Here is a 23,480-nt window from a genome sequence, read left to right as displayed (position 1 = left end):
TCACTCTTAAAGACTTAAATTGCAAAGTTTGCTCGTAACTTTATATTATCATTATTATTATTATTATTATTATTATTATTATTATTATTATTATTATTATTATTATTATTATTATTATTATTATTATTATTGTTGTTGTTGTTGTTGTTGTCGTTGTTGTTAAGAATAAGAATAAGAAATTGAATCATTTTCGATTAGCAGTGACATGCGTTACGTAGAACAGGTTTTAACCCATAAACAGACATGTACATAATCAGCGTCGTGGATTCAAACCGTGGCGTCAGTTTGGGGGCGGCGCAACAAAAGCTTCGTTGACGTCAGGCGCGTCACACTTCAGTTTTCCAAGATGGCGGAGGTGAGCGGGCTGAGGAACAGAAACTGCCTTAACTCTAGCCGTAAAAGCAGAGCCGAACATGAAGGTATTCCTTTCTTTTTATCGCTGGTTTGATTTTTAGTTGAAGAGGTAGCCATGGTAAACCCTAACTGGCCGTAATTAAGTCCCTTGTAGCTTGCAGTATTGTTGGCTTTTCCGTTACTAGCCAGTGTAGTTAAGACCCGCAGTGTTACGCCAATTATTGTGGTATTCCCTGGCTTGGGATAATGCTTCTTGTGTCCTCTCGCCTAAATACGCTTTAAAAACGAAAAAAAAAAATATTTAAATAATTTGTTAGTTACTAACAAATTATAGTTACCAAGGATGTTTACCCAGTTTTTCCAAGATTATAGTAATGTGACCAGAGGAGCTGAAAATTTTCAAACTTTTCGGCTTGACACCTGTCGTCTTAATTTTTGGTTCCGTTTGACACTTTCCTCCCTGTTTTCCCCCCTGCCTGTCCCGCGGAGATCTTGCGCTTTCTTTAAATAATATAAAAAAATAAAAAAAATATCTTTCGCTTTGTTTGTCCCGCGACCATCCACTACTGACTGAACCGGCGGAGCTGTCATACACCCAACATGCAATGATTTGCTAATCCTGTCTTTCTAAAGATAGCGATATTTTTTAAAGCTAGTAGTAGTCGCTGCAGGTGCCCAGTTAGATTATTGCATTATGTCAGAAGTAAAAGAAAAAATGGTTTAAAGTAGAGCTCGTAGTTAAACTCACAATGTTTTCCTGTTTACCTTAAATACTGCAAGTTATTTATCTTACAGGAATTATGTTGTTTATTTGTTTTTATATTTTAACTTTCATCATTTTTGATAAAACTTGTTCGTATAAAGGCAAATAAAACCAGAAAATACATTGGAAAAATATCAAGCAAGTCTGGTTGATGTTGATATTTTGACAAATCAAAATGTTGATCCATGCTCCAGAAGTACTAAATGTATTTTTGTAAAATTTAAAACAAAAAAAAAAGTTCCCATCCAGAAAAACCTTCATCTCCTTACAAGTACAACTCGCTAAAGTTTAAGACAGCTGAAGACCAGAAGTCCTTGAGGATCATCGCTAATAAAAATCTTTTATCAAAATGACCTTTATATCTCCTTTCATACACTTGTGTCTGTGGCAACAGCATTTGCAGAGAAACAGCTACTAATGTGCACTTTGTCCTTTTTGCCTCTGGTTGGTTGGCTCTTTCCACCTCTGACCTGCTTGATCCGTGTCCAGGAAGGCCGGGTCAGGTTGGTTTTTGATGCTAGTCTGGACGCGTTTGTGCACCAACCTGTCAAAAGCTACATTCAATTGTCAATCTTCATTGAACATGTTACATAAATATTCAGTGTTTGCTCAGATGATAGAAGGATTTTGTTTAATTGGAGTTTGAGCTAACATCTGTTTAGTGCTGGAGGGGAGGGGAGGCCTGATTGTGGACACTGCACTGACCCACCACCAGCTATGTTTAGCAATAGACTGCAATATGCTAATTTTCTGTACGCGGCGAGCAAATTAATGAGATCCCTTTTAACTTTGACTGTGTGGTGGGAAACATGCTGTGGCGTAAACCTGCCTGCAGTGCTGTCATAGGATAAGATAAAAACAAGGCTATGTTTAGTTCTGCCCTCATTTTCAACACACTGAGAAGCATGGAAGGACATTACCTACTTCATTACCTACCTACTACCTACTTTCCTACTTCATTTTGCTGAGTGCACTTGATGGGAACCTGCAAGCCCCAGACAGAGAAACTGGTCTGGCCTACTTTGTGTGCAGAACAGATTACAATAACCACCCGCTGCACAGAAGAGCTTTGGAGATTCTGTTCCTTGTCCTCTTTTTTTGCCCTTTAACAACCTTCAAATGAAGTTGGTTTAACTTATTTTGATGTCCTGGTTTTTATAAACTGAGTTGATGATCTGTGATGAGATTCTGAACTGCAAATAAACCCGTGTGCTTTGAACACAAAACCTTAGCTTCTTCTTGTTGACATTTTTGTTTATAGTTTGAATCAGCAGATTAAAGTCAAAACAAAATTAAAACTATTTTTTGCAACCAACCCACAGCTCAAGTTCATTCAGTTCTCTGTCTTTTTTGAAGTTGAATAAATGGAATGAGATTGTTTTAAGTAATAAAGCTTGAATTTAATTTTTATCTATTCACTGTGACTAAATGAAAACCCTTTAAGATTTGTGGTCAAAACCTGTTTTGTTGGTTATTTAAAAAAAAAAAAAGGGATTGACACATTTTATTGCGTACTTGAGAAAATAAATGTTTATAGAGAGAAATGTGAAGTTTTTTTCCTCATTTTTTGTAAGAAATCGTAGTCTTTATCTGGGGGAAAAGTGGAAATTGTGTCCTGGTGTCACACTTTATCTGTGCTTTTTTTTTTTTTTTTTTCTTGCCCCTTTGCGGTTTTCACTGCAAGGCTATTTTGAAGCTTGACCTGGATAAGAAGTCCAGAGTGGGTTACACTATTTAGCTGGAAATCATTTTGCTCTATGTGGAGCAAGTCACTTTCCTTTTACAATTCTCAAACCAAAGGCGAGCCTTCCATGGAAACAAGTTCATTCTTATCTACTTCAATCACCAGTTTCATTCTCAACCTTGGAACACACAGTATGATGGTATGTAATGTGACAGCGTTTGTTTTGTCTTTTCCTTTCGTTTTTGCCCTGTCTTCAGAGTTGAGTGGGGTGGAAGATGTCCCCATTACCTTGAACAAGCAGAGGCCCCCTCCAGCCCGGCCCGATGACCTTAAGAATAAACTGCATCCCAGGTCTATTACTGTAAACTCACACAACACTGACATCCCCTCGCCTGATGAAGGGATTGAGGAAGAAGAGGTGAGTCTTTTTTTTTTGTTTCTGTATTTCCTTTTTCTCTTGAGTCCAACTAAGTAGCTTATACATCCTATCTAAAGTTAGTGTGTTTGTTTGCTTTTATTTTAGACTAAACTATATTCATTTACTACAGGAAATGTGTGTTTAGCAGCAGCACACAGTAAGACATAATAGAAATATGTAAAAGCATGAATCTGTATGTTTCTACTTGTCTTAATTTACTGTTTTGATTAAGTCTGTATGCTATTTACCCCCCCCCCCCCCATCTAATAAAATAAATAATGCTCAAACAGCAGTAAAAATTCAGTTTTCTCAAATTTTGTGTTAAACAGTGACCAAAAATAGTAACCTTTTATTTGCAGAAGCAAAATGAATGCATAAAAAATAAACTTTCATCTACAAAGGGGCATTTTTTAATGATGAGACCAGATATTTTCAATTTTCTAAAATGTTTATCTAGGACAGCCTTCTTTTTGAAGCATTGCCCGATATGAGGCTACTTGGTGGGTTCAGCTGATCTTTTGTTGGCTGGCATCAGCTTTTTTTATTTTGGGATCTGTCTCTTCGGTAAAAACACTTATTCAGCACCGCCATGTAATTACTTAAAGCTACCTCAGTGCCAGGAATCTGGATCGATTGTGAACTTGTATTTTCAGCTTTTGCCAGAGGAGGACAAGCCCAGGCCGATTCAAATCGTCCTAACCAATGAGGAGGAGCACAGCTTTGAGCTGGACGCCGCCGCTCTGGAGAAGATCCTGCTGCAGGACCATGTGAAGGACTTGAATGTGGTCGTCGTGTCCGTGGCTGGAGCCTTTCGGAAGGGCAAATCCTTCCTGCTGGACTTCATGCTGCGCTACATGCACAGTCAAGTGGGTGAAGGAGGATAACGGGGTGTTTGTTGTTTTGTTTTTTCTCAAATCAATCTGACTGAATTTTTAGCATTCTTCTAAAAACAAGTTTGCTGTTTTTGTCAGAGTAGTTTTCAGGTATCTGATGTATTTTCATTGCAAAGAATGACATAAAACTGTAATTAAAGCTATTGATAAAGGAATTTTTTAAATAACTAATGTAGCACTTCAGTCGTTTCACAAAGAACATACATTGGGGTAAATGTATCCTGATGCATGTGAACTATTGTTGTCTTATAGGTCAAAAAAGTTATTTTGGTCATACAGAGATCAGCAAAATGTTTCTCCCTTTGTGTAACTCTGAAAGCATCTGTTTACATACACCAAGTAAACACACTGCTGCTCATCCCTCACCTTAGCTAACTAAGCTAACCCTAGCTAACTAACCAACAGAAACCACTAACTGGTGGAAAACAGTGTTTCCAGATTATTGAGATGTGTTCAAGTTACAGAATCTAAGAGTTGCAAAGTGTTCCACAATAAAAACACAACCGAGATCCGCCCCCATTCCTTAGAATTTTCCATTCATGTAGTTCCCCCTGGGGGGGTCAAAATGCCACCCTTGTGCAGCAGTGTTGCACCAACATGAGTGTTACCAGTGAGACTTCTCATGATCGGAAGATGTGATGTGGAAGACAGGAGGCGGGGTAATGTCTCTCCATACACGGCTATGATACCAAACAACAAGGCTGTGCAGGAGCTTAGATGTGCTGGATATCATTGCTTAGTGCTGTGATGGTTGAACTCCTATTGTGAGTTTGAAGTTTCAGTTTTTGCTCCATGTCTCATCTTACAATTTTCTGGGACAATCAGAGACATTAACAAAGTGTGGCTTTTATTTAAACGTAAAAAGATCCCCCTCAGTCTTCAAAGAGGGATTTTGTTTGGCCGTGTTTTCTCATAAGCTCAATGATTTACTAATAACTGTTTTTGTCCAGGTTTTTGCCACATGTCCTCTTTTTTTTACTCAGAATAGTAAAAACGTCAACAAAATTCTCACTATAACAGATTTATGAAGTAAAGAGCTCTTGTTTTTTGTTAAAAGGTAAAAGTCCCACTCCAATAATCTTTTGATAGATTGTAAAAGTGTTGCTTGTGGTCTGTTAATCATGATTACGCAACGCGTTGTTAGCTAAAACAAAAAAAATGCGTTTTCTTTTCTAGGACATATTTTCTGCAGGTCGGCAGGAGTTCATCCGAACTTTTTCTCTGAGTTGGGGACAGAACTGTTGGCGCGGAGTAAGCCCGCCTCTGCTTCCCGACATCCTTTCGTTTACACTCTTCTGCTAGCTTACAGCCTCTCACACCCCCAAACTAACAATACCCATGCAAAAATAACGAGCAATATTGGAGATATCTGGCCGTATAGTTTTGAACCAGAGACCATGTCGGACGAGGAAAACGAGGACATACATGGATCTATTCGTCAACAAGCGGACGCATCAGAATGGAGCGGAGCAGGAGGCTTTGACTTGGCGATTGTAGCATTTACGACATACGTACAAGCTTTTTCAAACAGCATTTTCTTGTTTGCATCTGATTCACAAAGAAATACAAATGCAATTCTAAGCTTAATTTTCTTAAATATGTCCTCCATCATCAAAAAAAGCCACAAGAACATGTTAAAAACACCTCAAAGACAGTTTTCATTGGAGTGAGTCTTTAATGATTGTTCTGGACAAACTTTTCTCCTTCTCTTCTCTGTCTTTATTTGATTTTTTTTTAAACAAACTTCTCTGTTATTGTTTTTGTCTCACCTCTTTCCTGTTCTCTCCATCTTTCCTCTGCAGTCCAACGAATGTTGGATGGGAGGCGATGATGATCCCTTGACGGGGTTCATCTGGAGGGGGGGCTGTGAAAGGGAGACCACAGGAATTCAAGTCTGGAGTGATGTCTTTGTGGTCGACAAGCCCGATGGTACTAAGGTAAACTGACCTCATGAACCTATAAGTCAGGAGTCTCTACCAGCGAACTCACCGGCTGCTGTCTGCAGGTTGCTGTCCTCCTGGTTGACACTCAGGGAGCATTTGATAGTCAGTCCACTATTAAGGACTGTGCGACCGTGTTCGCCCTTAGCACCATGACCAGCTCCGTCCAGGTGACACTGCAGCATCTTTTCTACTAGAAATGGTTCCTTTTCTACCGATGTTAAGACTCTCTTTGTTTTTAGGTGTACAATCTGTCCCAAAACGTACAGGAGGACGATCTCCAGCATTTGCAGGTTTGTTTACTACTTCTGTCTGCAGCAACAACAAAAAAAAACCTCAATGTTGCTATTTTAAAAAAATATCTGGTTTTGCTTATCTTTCCTTAAAGCTCTTCACAGAATATGGCCGACTGGCAATGGAAGAGATTTACTTCAAACCTTTCCAGGTACAGCCTGTGATTTGGACATGTGAATGTTTTGACCAATAGATGAGCGAGAACTCTTTTGATAAACATGGAGGCAGAAGCCATACGATTTTTCTTTAAAAAAATAAAAAAGTTTTTTATATGTTTATCTAGCCATGTCATTGAGCTGAAGGTCTTTTTTTTCCAGTTGTCACTTGTTTGTGTGTTTTAGTCGCTGATGTTCCTGATCCGTGACTGGAGCTATCCATATGAGCATGAATATGGCCTGGAGGGAGGGAAGGCTTTTCTGGAAAAAAGACTGCAGGTTACCATTCCATTCAGCTACAACGCAATTATGCTTTTTTGCTTTAAAAACAAGCATCATCGAACACAAATCCTCCCACAGAAAGTGATGTATTCAGCTGGACAACAGCTACACTTGTGAAGAAAACAACAAATACGCTTGTTTACTGCCTGCTGACAGGTTAAGCAGAACCAACACGAGGAGCTGCAGAATGTGAGGAAGCACATCCACTCCTGTTTCTCCAAAATTGAATGCTTCTTGCTGCCACATCCTGGCCTCAAAGTGTCCACCAACCCCAAGTTCGATGGCCGACTCAGAGGTGAGAGAGTAAACGACAGTGTGAACTTGGAACGGAAACATGCTGGATTGGGAGTCTTTGCCGTTTGTGTTTTGTAGATATCGATGAGGACTTTAAGAAGGAGCTGGCCAAACTGGTGCCTCTCCTTTTGTCTCCTGAGCATCTGGTAGAGAAGGAGATCGGAGGAAACAAAGTCACCTGCAGAGATCTGCTGGAGTACTTCAAGGTCCTGCAGGATTTTTGGGTTTTTCTGGTTTTTGTATATAAAATATAAGCTGAAAATGTTTTCAAACAAAACTTTGGTAACGCATAGAAAGGGTTATCAAGGAGATATCCAGTCGAGTGCTTTAAAGCCTATATCCTAGAATAATTTGAATGCTAATTGTGGTTTAGGTTTGTCTTTTTGACACCCTGGATTTTACAGGATGTTTTAGATTAAATGTTTACATTTAAAAGTAACATATTTTTCATGTCTGCAGGCCTACATAAAGATCTACCAAGGTGAGGAGCTACCTCACCCAAAGTCCATGCTGCAGGTCAGTTTCTGTTTGGTTGTTCACCTCATTTTATATATAAATATACTTTATCTTTTTATATTTACATTGTGTTTTCTGTTTCCTAGGCAACTGCAGAGGCAAACAACCTGACTGCAGTGGCTGGAGCCAAAGACATGTACAGCAAGAGCATGGAGCAGGTAAACGCTTTGCTTCCAGTCTATGAATCCCAGCTGAAGCCGGCACAGGTGCAGAGCTGCAGCACGATGAGTAACTGGAGTGTTTGTTTTTTTTCTGCGCACAGATCTGCGGAGGAGACAAACCCTACATCGCCCCAGCTGACCTGGAACGCTGCCACGAGGAGTTCCGCCAGCACTCCATCCACTTCTTCCGCTCGGTGAAGAAAATGGGCGGCGAGGAGTTCTGCCAGCGCTACCAGAATCAGCTGGAGTCTGAGCTGGACGAGACCTACTCGAGCTTCACCAAGCACAACGATGGCAAAAACCTCTTCTACGCAGCCCGCACGCCTGCCACACTCTTCGCCGTCATGTTTGTCACCTACGTGGTATCAGGGGTGACGGGTTTCATCGGCCTTAGCACCTTCGCCACACTGGCTAACCTGGTCATGGGTGTGGCGCTGCTGTCTCTGTGCGCCTGGGCCTACGTGAAGTATTCAGGAGAATTTCGAGAGCTGGGATTGCTGATAGACCAGGTGGCTGAAACTCTCTGGGAACAGGTGGGTAATAACTCATTTAAATATGACACACATGCAGTTTTAAAATGAGTTTCTTATGAACAGGGAAAACCCACACTTAAATATCTGCAATAACTGCCAGAGTCTTTTTAACCCTTGTGCTATCTTAGATGACCCCACCCTTACATTGACGTGTTCTTCCTACCATGACAAAGGTGGATAAAGGATGGAAAGATTTCATGTAATCCATGGACACCAGTGAAGATCACAAATCATTGATGAAAAAAGGTTCAGAGCACTGTCTAGTGGGTCTAAATGACCCAACTCCCAACGTTAAAGGGCCTAGGATAGCACAAGGGTTAAAACTTGCTTCCTTGCTTGCAGAATTCTTGACCTTCAGCCTTTTTGGATGGTTTCCGGTAGGGCTGCACGATATGAGGAAAACTTGCGATATGCGATTTTAGAGATTAATATTGCGATAACGATATAATTTGCGGTATATAAAAAAAGAGAAAAATGCCAAAAACATCATTCCCATTTCATTAGAAACAGTTTGAAATTACACTCCAAATGACCCTCATCGACATAGGTGACAAACATCTAACATAATAGGCCTCCATCTGATTGGTAAACAATGGGAAGGCGTCCATCTGATTGGTCAAAGCATAAGGGGATTTATTTGATTCGTTAAAAGCGTCAAGCTGCCATAAGATTGTTTTAACACATTTTGGGTTTACGATTTATTGCGATATTCGCAGTCTTTTGCGATATGCCTATTGCAGAGCTGGATATTGCGATAACGATAAATTTGCGGTATATTGTGCAGGCCTAGTTTCCGGCATGAACCTCTTTTTCAGGTTCATTTCTTTTTATTTGAATTTTTTTTTTTTTTTTTTTTGAAATGGTTTATTTTGAGCAATTAAGTAGAAATAATACACAAAAGCAATATCAGTTATACATTCATACAGTAACTAATCAAACTTAGGATAATTAGACATATTAATAAATATTGCTTGAAAGGGAGTGGGAGGAAGCGAACTTATATAATCCCACCCTGTTATTCTATAACCATTTTATTACATGATTTATCAATATCCGGTTCCCAGTTTTTATCAGACAGAATTAAAAATCATAAGATATCGATAAAGCACATGACAAAGATGAATTACTTAAGTATTACGCCAAAAATAACTATTTTAGAAATCAACATGGCAAATGCAGATATATATGCAGATTATGTTACTTATAAAAGCCATTCATATGAATAAAACATAATACTATATCAGTAACGCGTCCTGCTGTGTAACCCGGAACCGGAAATCATCAAGCATTGTCATCATACTATGATGTTTTTCCAAAGGTTTTGGGGATCAGAATGATATTTTCTAGAAGAACAAACACAGGCCTTTATGTATGGTCCTTCTTGAGCTGCAACCATCTTGTGTTCCACCTCATCCTCCTGGTAGAGTCACTAGACTTTTAAGCGCTTCACCTAATGCCCTCATCTATCCTCCTGCTTCTCCCTCCTCCCTGTTCCTCCCTCCTGCTTTAAAGTAGATGCTCAGAAAGAAGCAAAGTGGTTTATAAATATCTACTAATGCTTAACCTGGAAATATAGTTTATGGTAAAAAGAAGCAGGTTGGAGTGCAGATTTTCTTCTGTAAATTTTTTTTTTCCTCTTTGTTTAACCCTTTAACTACCCCACCAAGAAAAAAGCTATCAAAAAATTATTTGTCTGCATTTCTTATTGCTTTAGGTAAGTAATGACCACAATCTGTTTAGTTTTTTTAACTGACCTTTTAGTTTTTTAAATAATGACCTCTACCAAACAGTTCAGATGTCCCTTAATGGTAAAAGTGCAAAATTTCATACAGATACAACAAATATTTGAAAAAATCATGTAAACCAATTAATTTAGACATCATCAACACTCAGTATTAAGGGCATTTGTCTCCATTCTTTTTATCATGCCTCAAACATTGAACTTTTTTAAAACAAAGCAAATTTTGACCTATATTTCCTAGAAGTTGTTTGACACTACAACGATTTTGGATATTGACTCACTTTTGATGGTATTTCATAAATAGATTCTTGGTTTGGAATGAAACACAGAAAAACATATTTCTGACATCTTGACCTATTTGGACCGAGGTTTCATCGTCCCAGCTTGTCAGAATGAAGAGGCGCTGTACCATGTTGTGGTAGTGCACACTGTTGTTTTGGTCGTGATGGTCTTGGTGTGTGGTAGAGAGCTCAATGATGGTCAGCAACATTGGTTGCTTACTTGTTGATCTTATTTAAACTGTGTGCAACAGCCAGGCAGAACCTTTTGAGTAACACTGGTTTTTGCTTCAGTAGGTCCCTCTTGTAGACCAGCCATGAATTAGTGACACACAAGTCGATGATGTATCCAAACAGGGGACTGTACCGTCACCTAGTTTTAGCTGTACAGGTCTTGTACAGGTGCACCAGCATATCAAAGAGATCTATTTAGCTTTTTAGATTTGTATCATAAGCAATATGCTCAATCATTTCATCAGTGAAAAGCATTTTGAAGTATTGGAAGGGTGTGTGTACATCCTCAGGAGGCTCAAATCTTGATTCTGGAATCTTGAATTCCTCAATGTCCTCATGCTTCCATATTCTTCTTATGGTTTTGCTTGGGTTAGAGGGGGATATTGAGTGAGGAGAATAGCCTGTCTCCTCCAACAAAATTGGAGGAGACAGGCTATTCTTGGTGGGGGTAGAATGGCATGTGTTTGCTTTTTCAGTTCTTCTTATGAGGTGGCAGTGTAGAGGATCTGCTTGTTGAAAGAAATTCTTCTTCATCCAGGGATTCAAAAGAACTGTCACCAATGGCCTTTGCACGTGGACTGGTAACCCTTGTGCTATCCTAGGCACTTTAACATTGGGAGTGGGGTCATCTAGACCCACTAGACGGTGCTCTGAACCTTTTTTCTTCAATGATTTGTGATCTTCACTGGTGTCCATGGATTACATGAAATCTTTCCACCTTTATCCACCTTTGTCATGGTAGGGAGAACACGTCAATGCAAGGGTGGGGTCATCTAAAATAGCACAAGGGATAATCAGGATCCTCTGTTGGGTCATCATCACTGTCATCCAGATTTGCATCTGATTCATGTGGACTTTGTCGTGGTCTCGCACTGTAGAATGTTTTAGTGTCTATCTAGTAGTTGTAAAACAAAAGAAAATGATAGAAAACTTTTGTAAATGTTGGTAATATTATAATTGCAGCTTTTTTTGTTTAGTTTTAAGTGAATTGGCTGTAATAATCTTGATTTTTTTATTTATTTACACACCAGCTGATATAAATTCAAAAATAGACAAAACTATACAGTAATATGTATTTTAAATTATTATTTATGATGTTTTAATGGATATGTCTTTAGTAATGGATGATTTAGAAGGTTGTTTTAACTGATTTTATGACAAACAGTCCCTTTATTTAACATTGGCTTGATTTTGCTACTTATACCATAAAGTGACAAATCAACCGTTTGGTAGAGCATGTTTTAAAAAAATTATTACAAACAGAAATTTGTTTATTTTTGTTTATCTAGGAACATATTTCTGTTGATTAACGCCTTTACTAGTAATTCCAAGTAAGAAAAATATACCTACCTTTCAAATTTTCATAAAAAGGAAGAAAGTGTGTATGATCATTTTCAAGTTTTGACTTGCTTGTCAGTCAACGACGTTGTGCAAGCAACCACTGACTGACACAGTGCCATCTGTTGGTTTTCTTTAGCTTTGCATGCTTCTACCAATTGGTTGAGATGGCTGAATCAGTTTGAGTTAAGTTAGAAACTTCTCTAATAAAAATATGGTGACTCAAAGTTTGCTCAACCGTTTGGTTTAGCAGGCAGTTAAAGGGTTAAAATATTTCAAAATAAAAGCTGTCCTGACACATGTTCTGCTTCTAATCTCTCCTTTTGCAGGTTTTGAAGCCACTCACTGAACATTACATGGAGGACAACGTCAGACAGACGGTGGTGAACTCCATCAAAGCCAGCTTGACAGAACAGAGTTCCCAGAACACCAAGTTGAAGCCTCACTGACACATCCCTGTGCCCCCTCCCACAAACCGTTTTCATCTGCCTGTTCACCGTCCAGTCCTAGATCTGTGGAAATAGTTCAACACCAAAGCTGACCTTGTTTTTATTTTTACTGTTCTGATGCCCCCTCTATCTGTCGAGGACCTGTGCATCTACCCCAGCTCTTCAGCGCCCCCTAGTGCCTCACAACAAGAACTGCACAAAGGTGGCGGTTATCTCCTCCTGCCAAACCCCCCCCCCCCCCCTACACACACACACAAACACACACACATTGCTGCTGGTAGTGAGCTGCACTCGCTTTAGGACAGAACTGTATTTCAGGGAAAACTGACCTTTCTGTCAGCAGCTGCAGGCTGAACCGCTTCACAGTGCATGTGCCGCCTTTTTCCTCTTTCACAGTGAGCGGCCGGCGAGCTGATTCTCAGGTTTGATCCGAACAAAAACTACAAGTGGAGCAGCCGTGGCCCAGATTTAGACGCATTTTATGATCCAATTTTAGACTCAGGCTGCTTCTAGATGAGACCATGTCCATGTCTCAGTGCGTCAAAAGCTGTTTGAGGGGTTGTTATTAGATTCTGAGGCTTTTGGAATGACCTTCAGTGTCTCATAGTGGACCTGCCAGTATTTATCCGCATGCTGTCAGGAGCTTTTAAAGCTGAACAAGTTAAGAGTTTCTCATTTCCATGAATGCTGGTTGATTTCTTTAGAATCAATGTATGTTTGTGAATTGAAAGAACAAGTCCCCCCTTTCTTCATCCTCAGTTTTCCGTCACATCGATCCAAGATGAGATATAGATGCTGTCAAAAAGCTCCGTTTGCACAGCTGTTTCCCTGTTCCACATGTCATTGTTGTTTTAAAGCCAACAGGCTGTTTTATTCATATGAAAGCTGACAGACAGGAGAGCTGAAAGCCATGTGCGCCCCGCCTCAGCAGGTGGGGTCGGGTCTTCCAGATGCTGCAGATAAAAATGTCTTCTATTGCACATTAGAAACTGAGCCGATCTGAGTGTATCAAACTAATCACTAAATCTGTCTGAAGGTTTCTTTATTGTTTTTTTTTTCCCTCTTAGACGTTCGTGTTCTGTAGGCGCTTCCTGTCATCCCACAAATCAGGAATGTATGTTGATCGAAGTATTTAAATAAACTTTGTACCCATTTTATAGAGAATCGGTTAATGGCGGCTGTTTTTTTAACACATGAGTCTAGTTTATCAAAGAGGAAGTCGCTGCTGAAGACTTCCGTTAGTTTCTCCTGTTCAGAAGAAGCGTGATGTGAAAACATGTATCCTTATAGGACTTTTTTGGGGTTGCAGATGTCTGCCTTTCAAAATAAAACATTTGGTAATTTATTTTTGATTAAAAAGTTTACATTAAGAATAAACAATTAGTAAAAGAAAAAAGATTTGCATCTTTTTGAATTCCTACACACTGATTCACATGTAGAATACAGCAAACATGGAAAAGACGAGCTGTTAGGAGACTTCCATTCTTTTCACCATCGATTAGCAGTTACATCTACAGCTGCTATTTTTATTATTCCGTCATGTACTTTAAGCAATTTCTTTGCTCTCTTTTTTTTGTAAAATCTGATTTAAATCCATTTGAAGTGTGCCATTTCTTATTGTGAGTATTGCAGCAGGTAAGACTGGTCATGCAAATCTAAGAACAACCAACAGGGGGAGCCAGAGTCTTAAAAATACACATTTATTTTCCTTGGGAGTTTCAGGTTGAAATGTAAGCAAACTTATACTTAATACTTGTTAACGTCAAACACCAATGCTGTGCCCTTAAATGAACAGGCTTTTTGAATACATATTAGCGGACGTTTAACATTAAAGCATTTTTTGTTTAACAAAAAAAAATACTGACTTCTTTAAAGGGCTTATTTGAAGTGGTGTTAAATACGTATGGGTAAAAGGCATCCCATGATTGTTCACTTTGGAAAATATGCAAAAAGACTGCATTTAAAATACTGCAAGTAAAATGTCCTTTAAACAATCCCACAACAAAACAAACAAAAAGATTCATTCTGTTAATCCAAAATGAAAAACGGCACCAAATCCATTTCTGGTACAAACTAATCTTCTGTCAGAGTTTGTTAAATAACACATTTTAGAGGCCAGAGGGAGATTTGATCCCTCCGGGGCCTATTTCGTCTTGACATCACTGACAGCTGTGTTTTTTCTGTATAAGAAGCCGCTGCTTTAAAAGAAAAAACAAAGACATTAAACAATTTTTTTTTAAAAGAGTTCAGTGACGACAAAAGCATGGCTGGACTTCACAAAAGAAAATGTTTCAAGTCAAACTGAAGTGAACTCCTCACTGGCGATGATTTCACGACATTCTGGCTGAGAGGCTCCGACAGAAACCTCCTTGAGTCTGATTAACGGAGGAGTCTCCTCAGCCAAGATGGAGAGAGGTGGATCCGTTCAAGCTTCCCTTCAGTTTATACTTTTTCCCCCATCTGTGCTTTGGTTTGAACATCGCTGTGTGATGGTTCTGATTCGGAAGACAGCTTCCAAATGAACTCTGCTTGTTCCACAGCTGAAATCAGAATATTTAGACCGCAGACAGCCCCAAAGGGGATGAGATCCGTACTGCTGCATCTGTCCGATTTGTCCTCATGAGCTAATTTATCTACATCAGGGAGGAGTTTCTGCTCTAGAGTCTAAAAAAAGCTACTTTTCAAAGATGCTAAGCTCTAATTACACTCAGCGAATGGGCTGTTTGATCTGTGGTGTCATTAAATAAAAACATCTTCAAACAAAAACGTAAAGCAAAGGCTTAGCCACTGTGCTGCCAAGTGTAGAAAAATACAATTAGATAAACACGGAGACATGTTTGAGCTCCAGCTGGTTGGATGAGTCTTCATAGTGACGTGAAGAAAAGCAAGCTTCTCTAGTCCTCGGGTGTGCCATCTTCTCCAAACCAGCTCCTGACAGGGCGGTGATGAGAGTGAGGAGGTCTTATGTACAGTACATGGACTAAAGGTTCTGCAGGAGGTTCTAGACCATGGCCCGGAGAGCAAAGGAGATCGCCGCGCCCAGCGCCAAGCCGAGGGACAGAAAGAAGGCCATGATGGCGCCCGCTGTTTCAGCCTGGTGTGACGGCACTTTCCTGCACAGACAGAGCCAAAAAAAACATTGCTGCTGATTGATATTTACATTCTGAGCCACTGACAGGTTTCTGAAAACTGGCATCCAAAATAACTGCTGAAGTTGTGCTAAAAGAAAGTTTTGGATGTCAAAGTCTGAAAATTACATCAAACAAAAAAAATGAGGGAGGTTCTGTAAGTTTGAGTGAGGAGAACTTTGAATCTTTTAATCAGACGTCTGTCTTTGTTCTCTGTGTGAAATGGACCCGTTCAGCTGGAAGGAGTCACTTCTTTCAGGTAAATATGTTATTTGTCCAGCATGGGAACAAAATGCTGCAGTCAGCCATGTGGAAGTGCTAGATTTGTGGTTCTAGATCCCAGAAATGAACCCCAGTATTTGAACTCTAATTTTTATTTCTGTGAAATAAAACTTTGCTCTCTTCTGACACAGAGCGCGCTGCTTACTTGGGACCGTAGCACATGCAGAGGCTGGCCAGGTATCCATTGGAGAAGGAGAACAGGATCATGAAGATGATGTACCAAGCGTCGTGTTCAAACGGCACAGGGAGGTAGTGGCGCGGTTGGACGTTACACAGCATGAAGAGCGGGAAAAAGATGATCCGTAGACCCACCAGGGCAGGAAGCCACATGCTGTCTTTGCCCGGCTGGATGCGTGTGGTTAACATGGAAGGAAACGCAAAACTCCAGTTTATTACCGATTATTTTGAAAATGGGTCTTGGGACTGCGCACGCACTCCAGGGAGTGAGGCGCCTGTTTGATGCTCCTCACAGGATCTGATCACTGCCGTTCAAACATGCTAAAGACGTTCACATGCTCCTGCAGCAGCTGACTGCTGTTACGTGCGGAAGCTGCATTCCTCTGAAGGTCAGGCTGTATCAGCCAACTGTACTCAGCCTTGATTACATTAGGTGATGTGCAGTGAATCCCAGGAAGTTAAACTTTTTAAAAAAAAATAAGCTGTTCTTCTCTGGAAGGAGTTTTTAAAAGATTTCAGTGTGTTGTGACAGGAAAAACACAAATGTTTCTTTAAGGATTCAGCATTATAAAAACTAACACGAGGCGGATTCTGTAAATATGAGAAGCAGAGAAAATAAATGTTGGATGGGAGAGTGCTGCTGCACTCAAAAGGAGCAAACCATCAAATGGAGAAGTAACTTAAAATCCCGTTTTGTGACTTTTACAGACGTCCGGCGAGGAAGAGGAACAGAGCTTCCCTGACCCTTCCAGAAACTTCCTTTACAATGAACACAGCCCTGCTTCTTTCCTTTCCCTCTGACCTCCAGGCAACTTTTGACTTTCCATCGTGGTTCATTCATTCCCGCGTAATCATCTGATGAAGCCCGAGGCTTTGAACCAACTGTGCTCAGTTGTTCGGGCAGCATAGAAATAAATGAAACACTACTGTATGTAATGGTTTTTTAAAGAGGGTTGCTAAATAAAAGATTACAACTTTTGTGAAATATAAAAAAACGTGTCCTTTGAAAAGCAGGTGCAACTCTTGGAAAAGGCTCTGATGTGTCCTTGACATCCGTGCGGCGATACTCACCCACATGCAGAGGGCCGTCAGACTCCTGCCAGCCCAGTCCATCAGGTTGAAAAGGAGGAAGCAAGCCACGGGGATGAAGTACGTGTCTAGAAATGGATCAAAACAAGGTGTAATTGATTGAACTGTAACCTCAAATCGGAAATATGAGCTTTTATAGACGGAAAGAAAAAATATTATATTAAAAACACTGTCAAAAAGTTGCATCTCGATAAGCTCCCAAATGTAACAGCTTTGAGGACATTCAGAACATTTTAAGAAAAAAGAAAAAACGATGAATTAATGAGACATTTTTTGCTACAGTGTTGAGTGGAGTTTTAGTTTAAAAACAATGTATTGATCCACACCTCTCTGGACACAATTCTCAACTCTCCCTCCCCATGTCCCCTAAAAAGTGCAGGAAGGAGATCACACTCACTCCATTCTCCTTTGCCTGCGATAGCGGACTTGACGTCAGCAGTAACAGCTGGAAACATCCCGATGGTGACGGTGAAAATGAAGCAAACGGACAGAGCCGTCACCCAGATCTGATCAAAGAGACACCAGGAAGTCAAACCGCTCACTTCAGGCCCTCCAAAACCTGATTGTTCCTACTTTAAAGATCCACTCTGATGAAAAAGGTATTTCTGGTGTTTTTAACGTGTTCTTGTCACATTTTTCTATATGTAGGAAGGACATACATGTAGGAAATTAAGCTTAAATTACATTTGTGCATTTTATTTTTTATTCAAATCGTTGTGAATGGATGGATCCACTTGTAAACGAGAAGATCTTCCTTTTCCTCATCTGAGCTGGCATCTGGCTCAAAACTGTACAGCTGGATAGATCCAAGGTCGCTTGCCATTTTTGTTGCACCGTTACTGTTAGGCTGGGGTAGTGAGAGGCTGCAAGCTGGCAGGACAGACTGTAAACAGGGAGCTCTCAGTTATGGGTGATGGGAAGCTGTTGGTTGCTCTGCACCAACAGTCCCGCCCACAACTCAGAGGTGAATTTCTAATGAACTACTGTCGCTCTGCAGAAAATACGTCCTAGAAAACGCCACCAGTTTTTTTTATTTTGGCTAAAAACGGCATAATCATAACTAAAAGACCACTGAAAAAAGTTCAAAAGATGATTGGAGTGTGACTTTATCTGGTAATTTTGGGTTTGAAACAAATCAAAAGAAGTGATTTTATGCTTGGAGACATTTTAAGATTACTAGAAAATTCATTTTACCAGTAACAGCTCAAGAAAATTAAACCACAATAAATCTATTTTGCCCTGTTTTTTTCCCTTAAAGGCATCAGAAAACATCACACGAAGAATGGGAGATTATGGAAGACATGGTGGAAAGTTTTTTTTTTGTTATAACCAAAAACACAAAGTTCCGTCTAACCTGTTTGAAGATGTTAAACACTGAGGATCCAGACGGGGTCTCATCTTCATCTAAATTCACCACAGGCCGCTTTTCCGGGGAGTTCTCTGGAAATCAAATGACTCGTCTTAATATTTATTAATAACATGAATCTGTTAATGATTTCTATTGACATAGATACACAAAGGTCTACAACCAAAACCTAGATGAGCTAAAACTGCTTAAATAAGTCAAACTATTAGGATAAAAAAGTCTTATATCCAAGCACGTTTTTTAAGAAGGTCCATCTTGTTCTCCTCATCAGCAGACGGACTCGATCCATTGCTCTCCATGTGGTACTGAAAGAACTCCTGCAGACAAAAGCAGCAGAGAAATGCTCCTTCAAGACAACATCTGGAGAACAAAGGTACTCCAAAGGGTCAGCAAGTAGTTTGAGCAAAGAGGTACGAGATCTTTTAAGTTTAAAATGTAAATATTCTTTTAAACAAAGGAGGTTTTTATTTGGTTACCATTTTGGGCAGAATGAAGTAGGACACGATGGCCATAGCAATAACAACACAGGCTGTGATGAAGTAACCAAAAGCACTGTCCTGCAGCTTTGATCCACCTGAAGATTAAAAAAGAAAAATTAAAAATCAATCCTGCTGCTTCTATAAAAACAGTCACTAATGTTTCTTAGTATGAGAGTTTTCATTTATTTGAATCGTTTTCTCCTCTAATGATCCAAAGTAAACAAGTTTATGTAGCTTCAGACAATGAGGATTATTCTGTCTGCTGAACCGAATCACAGAAACTACTAGACTGTTTTAGAAACAAAGAACAGATAGGACCATGTGTCATGGCTTTAGGACAACAGAGCTTTTCCCAGAAACAAAGTCTGTCTATGGAGGCACTGAAATACACAAAAACACAGTTGTGATTAAACATGTGGCTTCTCCAGCAGAGTTTAGGTTTCAGTACATTTGATGCACAATGTTGTTAAAAACTTCCATTTTTTTTGAATCGAAGTAGCTATTTAATGTCCTTTTTTGTCAGATCTTTGACAGAATCTTGACATTAATTGTGTAATTTTTTAAAAGAAGACAGTCAAAAGAATGAGATAGTATTTGTTCTTTCAGATATTTACAGTGACTCAGCACTGCAGGAGAAAACACCAACATCATGATCAAGGGTCTCCATCACTGCTAATGTTTGACCTCCTAATACACTTTAATGAAGGAGGACTTGGGGGGGGGGGGGGGTCCAATCCCAACAAGGTCAACAAAATAAAATACATGTCAGATTAAAAAAAAAAAACTTAGTAAGTAAATTCACCCTTCCTGCTGGTAAGATCACCTCAAAATTAAGTCAGATCCATTTATTTATCTGCAAGTGGATGCATCAGATTGGAGCGGAGCAGGAAGAAAGAAGAACCTTTCTCAAACGGCGTGTCTTCGTCTGGTCAGGATTCATCGAGGTTTTGGAAAAAAAGGAATCTTTATCTTCTTTATATATGTTCTCCATCGTGAGTAAAATGCTACAAGAAACACGGTAAAAACAACAAAAACTGAATTTTTATTGGAGTGGGTCTGTAAAAGAATGAACCTGAATACTATCCCTTCTGCAAAAACATGTTTTTGTTAGCAGAGTTTAAAAAAAAAGAAAAAAGAAGCACGTTAGACCCACAAAGTATATGTGAAAAAAGAGGAAATAACTAAATGTTAGCAGAAACACTTTGTACCAGCTTCCACTCATGAGGTCAGAGTTGCAGCTACAGGATGGGGCTGCCTTGTGGTCTCAACACTTCAGAGTCGCATGCAAGATCTGATAACTGATGCTGCGTTCAAACTGGATTACACAACAGGATGGCTTAAAAAATACAATATGAAGAGGGGAAATTTCAAACCCAGCTGTCTCTGCTGTTCCAGTTAAGTTCCACGGTTGTGATGCATTACAGTAACTCATTACTATTTAGTTGGATAAAGTGGTAATGAAGTATTTGAAGTACTGTAGTATTCTTATCAGTAATTGTTCAGTAATTCTTACACTATAAATGGTTAATAAAAAAAAACATTAAAAAACTGTACTTTAAAGTTTTTTTCTGTCCTCTTCAACTCATATCCTGCTATTATTGCCCTTTTGGATATTTATTGTTTTTCTTTTTTATTATTATTATTTTTTCCTATATTTCATTTTAAAGTCCCAATATATGTCTGAAAGTATTATCATCATCATCATCATCATCATTTACAAAACTGTTCTTAAGTGAATTTGGATTATAAAAACAGATTTTCTTTCCTAAATCCCACCACCACTTTCCTTTTATTTTGATATTTCATAAAAGTGAGTCTTGTCCTTCAGTTTCATTAAAACGGATCTAAAAGAAAGAAGCTACAGGATGCCTCCATATTTCCTGTGAAAGCAGAAGTCTTACAGTTTTGTTTTGTGAAGATAAAAAGAAGAGATAGAGGCGAAACACGAGGAAAGGACAAATTACCAATAAGTCTACATACCCCCCCTTTCTCATGAAGAGATTCAAGTTATGCACAGATATCATTAGGAAAAATCTAGAAGACCTGAAGTGATTCCTGTACATGTACAGCCCTTTTATTAGGCTTGGATTGGCTCGTGTTTGCACTTAAATCGTCATCCTGGCCTCACTTTTCCAAAAGGAAATATGCTCAGTGCAAACACAGACCTCTTAGAAATAAGTCCAAAATTCAGACCCGGTTTGCTGATTTTTCTTGAATTAATCTCCAGAGAGGAGAGGAACATATCTCAATCACCGAGATATGTTTTCTAAAACTAAGATTATTTTGCTATTGAAAAACTTTCTTAATAAGATTTTTTTCCTGCAAAGCAGAATTTTTTTTTTTTTCTTGAAACAAGTTTTTTTTACTTTCTTAAGATTCTGTTTTTGCAGTGCTGGTAGAAGCTTAAGTTAGCCTAAAGTCAGGCTAAGCTATACTGACCTTTTTCTAAATATGAAATGCTCCAAAGTGAATAGTTTGATCATTTAGGAAGTGTTTTTGTTTCTCCACTTACTTTTAAACTTTTTTAAAAATAAAATACAAAAGTTATGCAAGCAAATCATCACATTACTAATGTAAAAAGTGTATTCTGCATCATTCAGAATTATTAAACCTTGTAGACCCTAAAAAACATGACATGAAACATCATAAGGAGGGTTAAAATGTGTTTTTAAGGCAGTTGTTTGTGCAATTTATTGTACTGTGTGTGCGGGTGTGTGTGTGCGTGTGTGTGTGTGTGTCGGGGTGTGTTTGTGGTGGTGCGTGTGACATACTGGCCAGTGCACAGATCATGGAAAAAGCAGCAAAAGTGCCCGCCAGCCCCTGCCCGCTCATGATGGGAGTGGTGTACGAGGCGGGCAGAATCCCTGCCAGCCCAAACAGACTGCTCTGGAAAATCGCCCCGAATGCTGGAAAAGGACAAAAGACAAGAAGCTTTAGCTTCATGTACAGTGTACACTTTTTCTCAGGACGGACACAGAAACTCAGGTGAGGACAAAAAGCAACAGATATCTATGATATCCTCTGGAAGCTTTGCACATCAAAGGCTTCAGAACCTGAAGTCCGACAAACCGGACAAGTTTGGACAACGCTGCAGAAGCTGTGTACATTTGGAGGAATGTGATGGGGAGGATATCAAAGCTTTGAGGTCCTCAAAACACGATGGGCTGTTCCACATGTGAGCGTGGGGGTCGGGGCCGGCTCATTTAACCCTGCAGCTCTCCATAACAAACAAACTCAGTGACTGCAGGCTGTTTGTTAGGAGACTCGGCGAGACTCTCACACATGCTCTAAATCTGGAATGTCTCGTGTTCTGCTGAGCAAACATAGAGAACGCAGCAAATGAACATGTCACCAAAAAAAACTCACAATTGATGAAGACAATTTTGATCATAGTGAAGGTGAAGAAGGGCACGGGATCCATTTCAACTTTGACAAGCACCGCCGTGAGCATGAAGACGACCAAGATGACGGTCAGACTGCCCGAGATTCTCAGCTTCTGAGGGATCCTGAAACACAAGTGTCACGTCCTTCAATCCAGATTCAGGAGACCAGGAGTTCCATTTCACTACAATTCCACCTGATTCTGGTCCCATCAGTTTATGTTTCACATCTATATTCAAAAATCAACCTATCTTGATTATAAAAATACATTTGTTTATTACCAGGGATTTAAAATGAACAGAAATCCAGTTTATGAGTGAAAGACACCCAACCGTTTCTTCTGACCAAGAGCCAAATAGTGAGAGCTGCAGCTTTTTTAAAGGTAAACATAACTTATGAAATCAAACTTTCGGGAAAATAAAGAATAAATAAAGGACATATATTTTCCAGTCTAGAAGAAGAAACAGACATGTTTGACCATTTATATTTATTTCTCATAATCAGAATAAAAGTTTGTAAGTTGGTATAAATAAGTTGTACTTTTTATTACGATTCTGCAATTTTTAGCCAAAATCAAATAACCTGTGTCGTTTTTCTAGAACGTAGTTTCTGCAGAGCGGCAGTAGTTCATGAGAAATTTGCCTCTGAGTTGTGAGTGGGACTGATGGCGAAAAGTAAGCCTACACTGTTTTCCCATGATCCCTCTAGCTTACAGCCCCACAAAACCCCAACCAAACGTTAATGGTGAACCAAAAATTGCGAGCAATATTGGAGCTATCCATTAATACAGATTTTAGCCAGATACCAGAGACGTTCATGGATTTAATTGTCTACAAGTGGATGGATCAGAATGGAGTGGAGCAGCAGCATTTTTTCACCAGCTCCTTATTCACAACGATTTGAATAAAGAAATACTCAGAAATGCAATTTAACTCCTAATATATTTTAAATATGTCCTCCATGAGAAAAATGCTACAAGAACGTGTTAAAAACACCAAAAACACTATTTCCAATAGATAGATTCAAGATAGAATTTGACGGATTTAGATGGGATGACTTTCAGTGTTCAGTTCTAACATGTAACTTTCCGCTTTACCAGTGAAAGGAAGCCTGCTTGCGTATGTTTCCTTTTTTCAAATCAATATAGAACATGTGACTTCTTAGAGCCAAAAGGCAGGGTGATCAATAAATAACTCTCTTAACCAATATTACTGTGAAGTCAGCTATAAATAGATGTCCAATCCTGTGAAA

General features: G+C 39.3%; 2 protein-coding genes across 7 annotated transcripts in view; one reads left to right on the top strand and one right to left on the bottom strand.

The window, feature by feature from the left end:
- Positions 1–259: 259 nt before the first annotated feature.
- On the top strand, positions 260–13,723 carry atl2 (atlastin GTPase 2). The gene is made up of 14 exons (XM_023963741.2): positions 260–419; positions 3,059–3,219; positions 3,873–4,085; positions 5,915–6,049; positions 6,118–6,222; positions 6,295–6,345; positions 6,441–6,497; positions 6,688–6,780; positions 6,940–7,078; positions 7,156–7,283; positions 7,537–7,593; positions 7,680–7,751; positions 7,856–8,287; positions 12,208–13,723. Exons 1-14 carry the CDS (start codon positions 347–349, stop codon positions 12,325–12,327), a joined length of 1,836 nt encoding a protein of 611 aa, XP_023819509.1. The 5' UTR covers positions 260–346; the 3' UTR covers positions 12,328–13,723.
- A 288-nt stretch (positions 13,724–14,011) lies between these two features.
- LOC101163194 (equilibrative nucleoside transporter 1) overlaps positions 14,012–23,480 on the bottom strand; it is a 36,106-nt gene continuing 26,637 nt past the window's right edge. For all 6 annotated transcript variants that reach the window (XM_011484335.3, XM_011484333.4, XM_078932458.1 and 3 more), the window contains exons 5-13: positions 22,215–22,354; positions 21,620–21,754; positions 18,846–18,943; positions 18,605–18,686; positions 18,358–18,443; positions 17,401–17,509; positions 16,986–17,071; positions 15,883–16,082; positions 14,012–15,440 (exon numbers count right to left, since the gene is read on the bottom strand). In XM_011484335.3, coding sequence (XP_011482637.1) covers positions 15,329–15,440; positions 15,883–16,082; positions 16,986–17,071; positions 17,401–17,509; positions 18,358–18,443; positions 18,605–18,686; positions 18,846–18,943; positions 21,620–21,754; positions 22,215–22,354 — 1,048 coding nt within the window. In that variant the 3' untranslated portion in view covers positions 14,012–15,328. The remainder of the gene's footprint in view (positions 15,441–15,882; positions 16,083–16,985; positions 17,072–17,400; positions 17,510–18,357; positions 18,444–18,604; positions 18,687–18,845; positions 18,944–21,619; positions 21,755–22,214; positions 22,355–23,480) is intronic.

Source organism: Oryzias latipes, chromosome 15 (assembly GCF_053564925.1).
Source record: "Oryzias latipes strain Hd-rR chromosome 15, Olatipes_Hd-rR_3.1".
NCBI lineage: Eukaryota > Metazoa > Chordata > Actinopteri > Beloniformes > Adrianichthyidae > Oryzias > Oryzias latipes.
The sequence above is the reverse complement of the archived record's forward strand: the minus strand, read 5'-3'. Positions and strand labels throughout refer to the sequence as shown.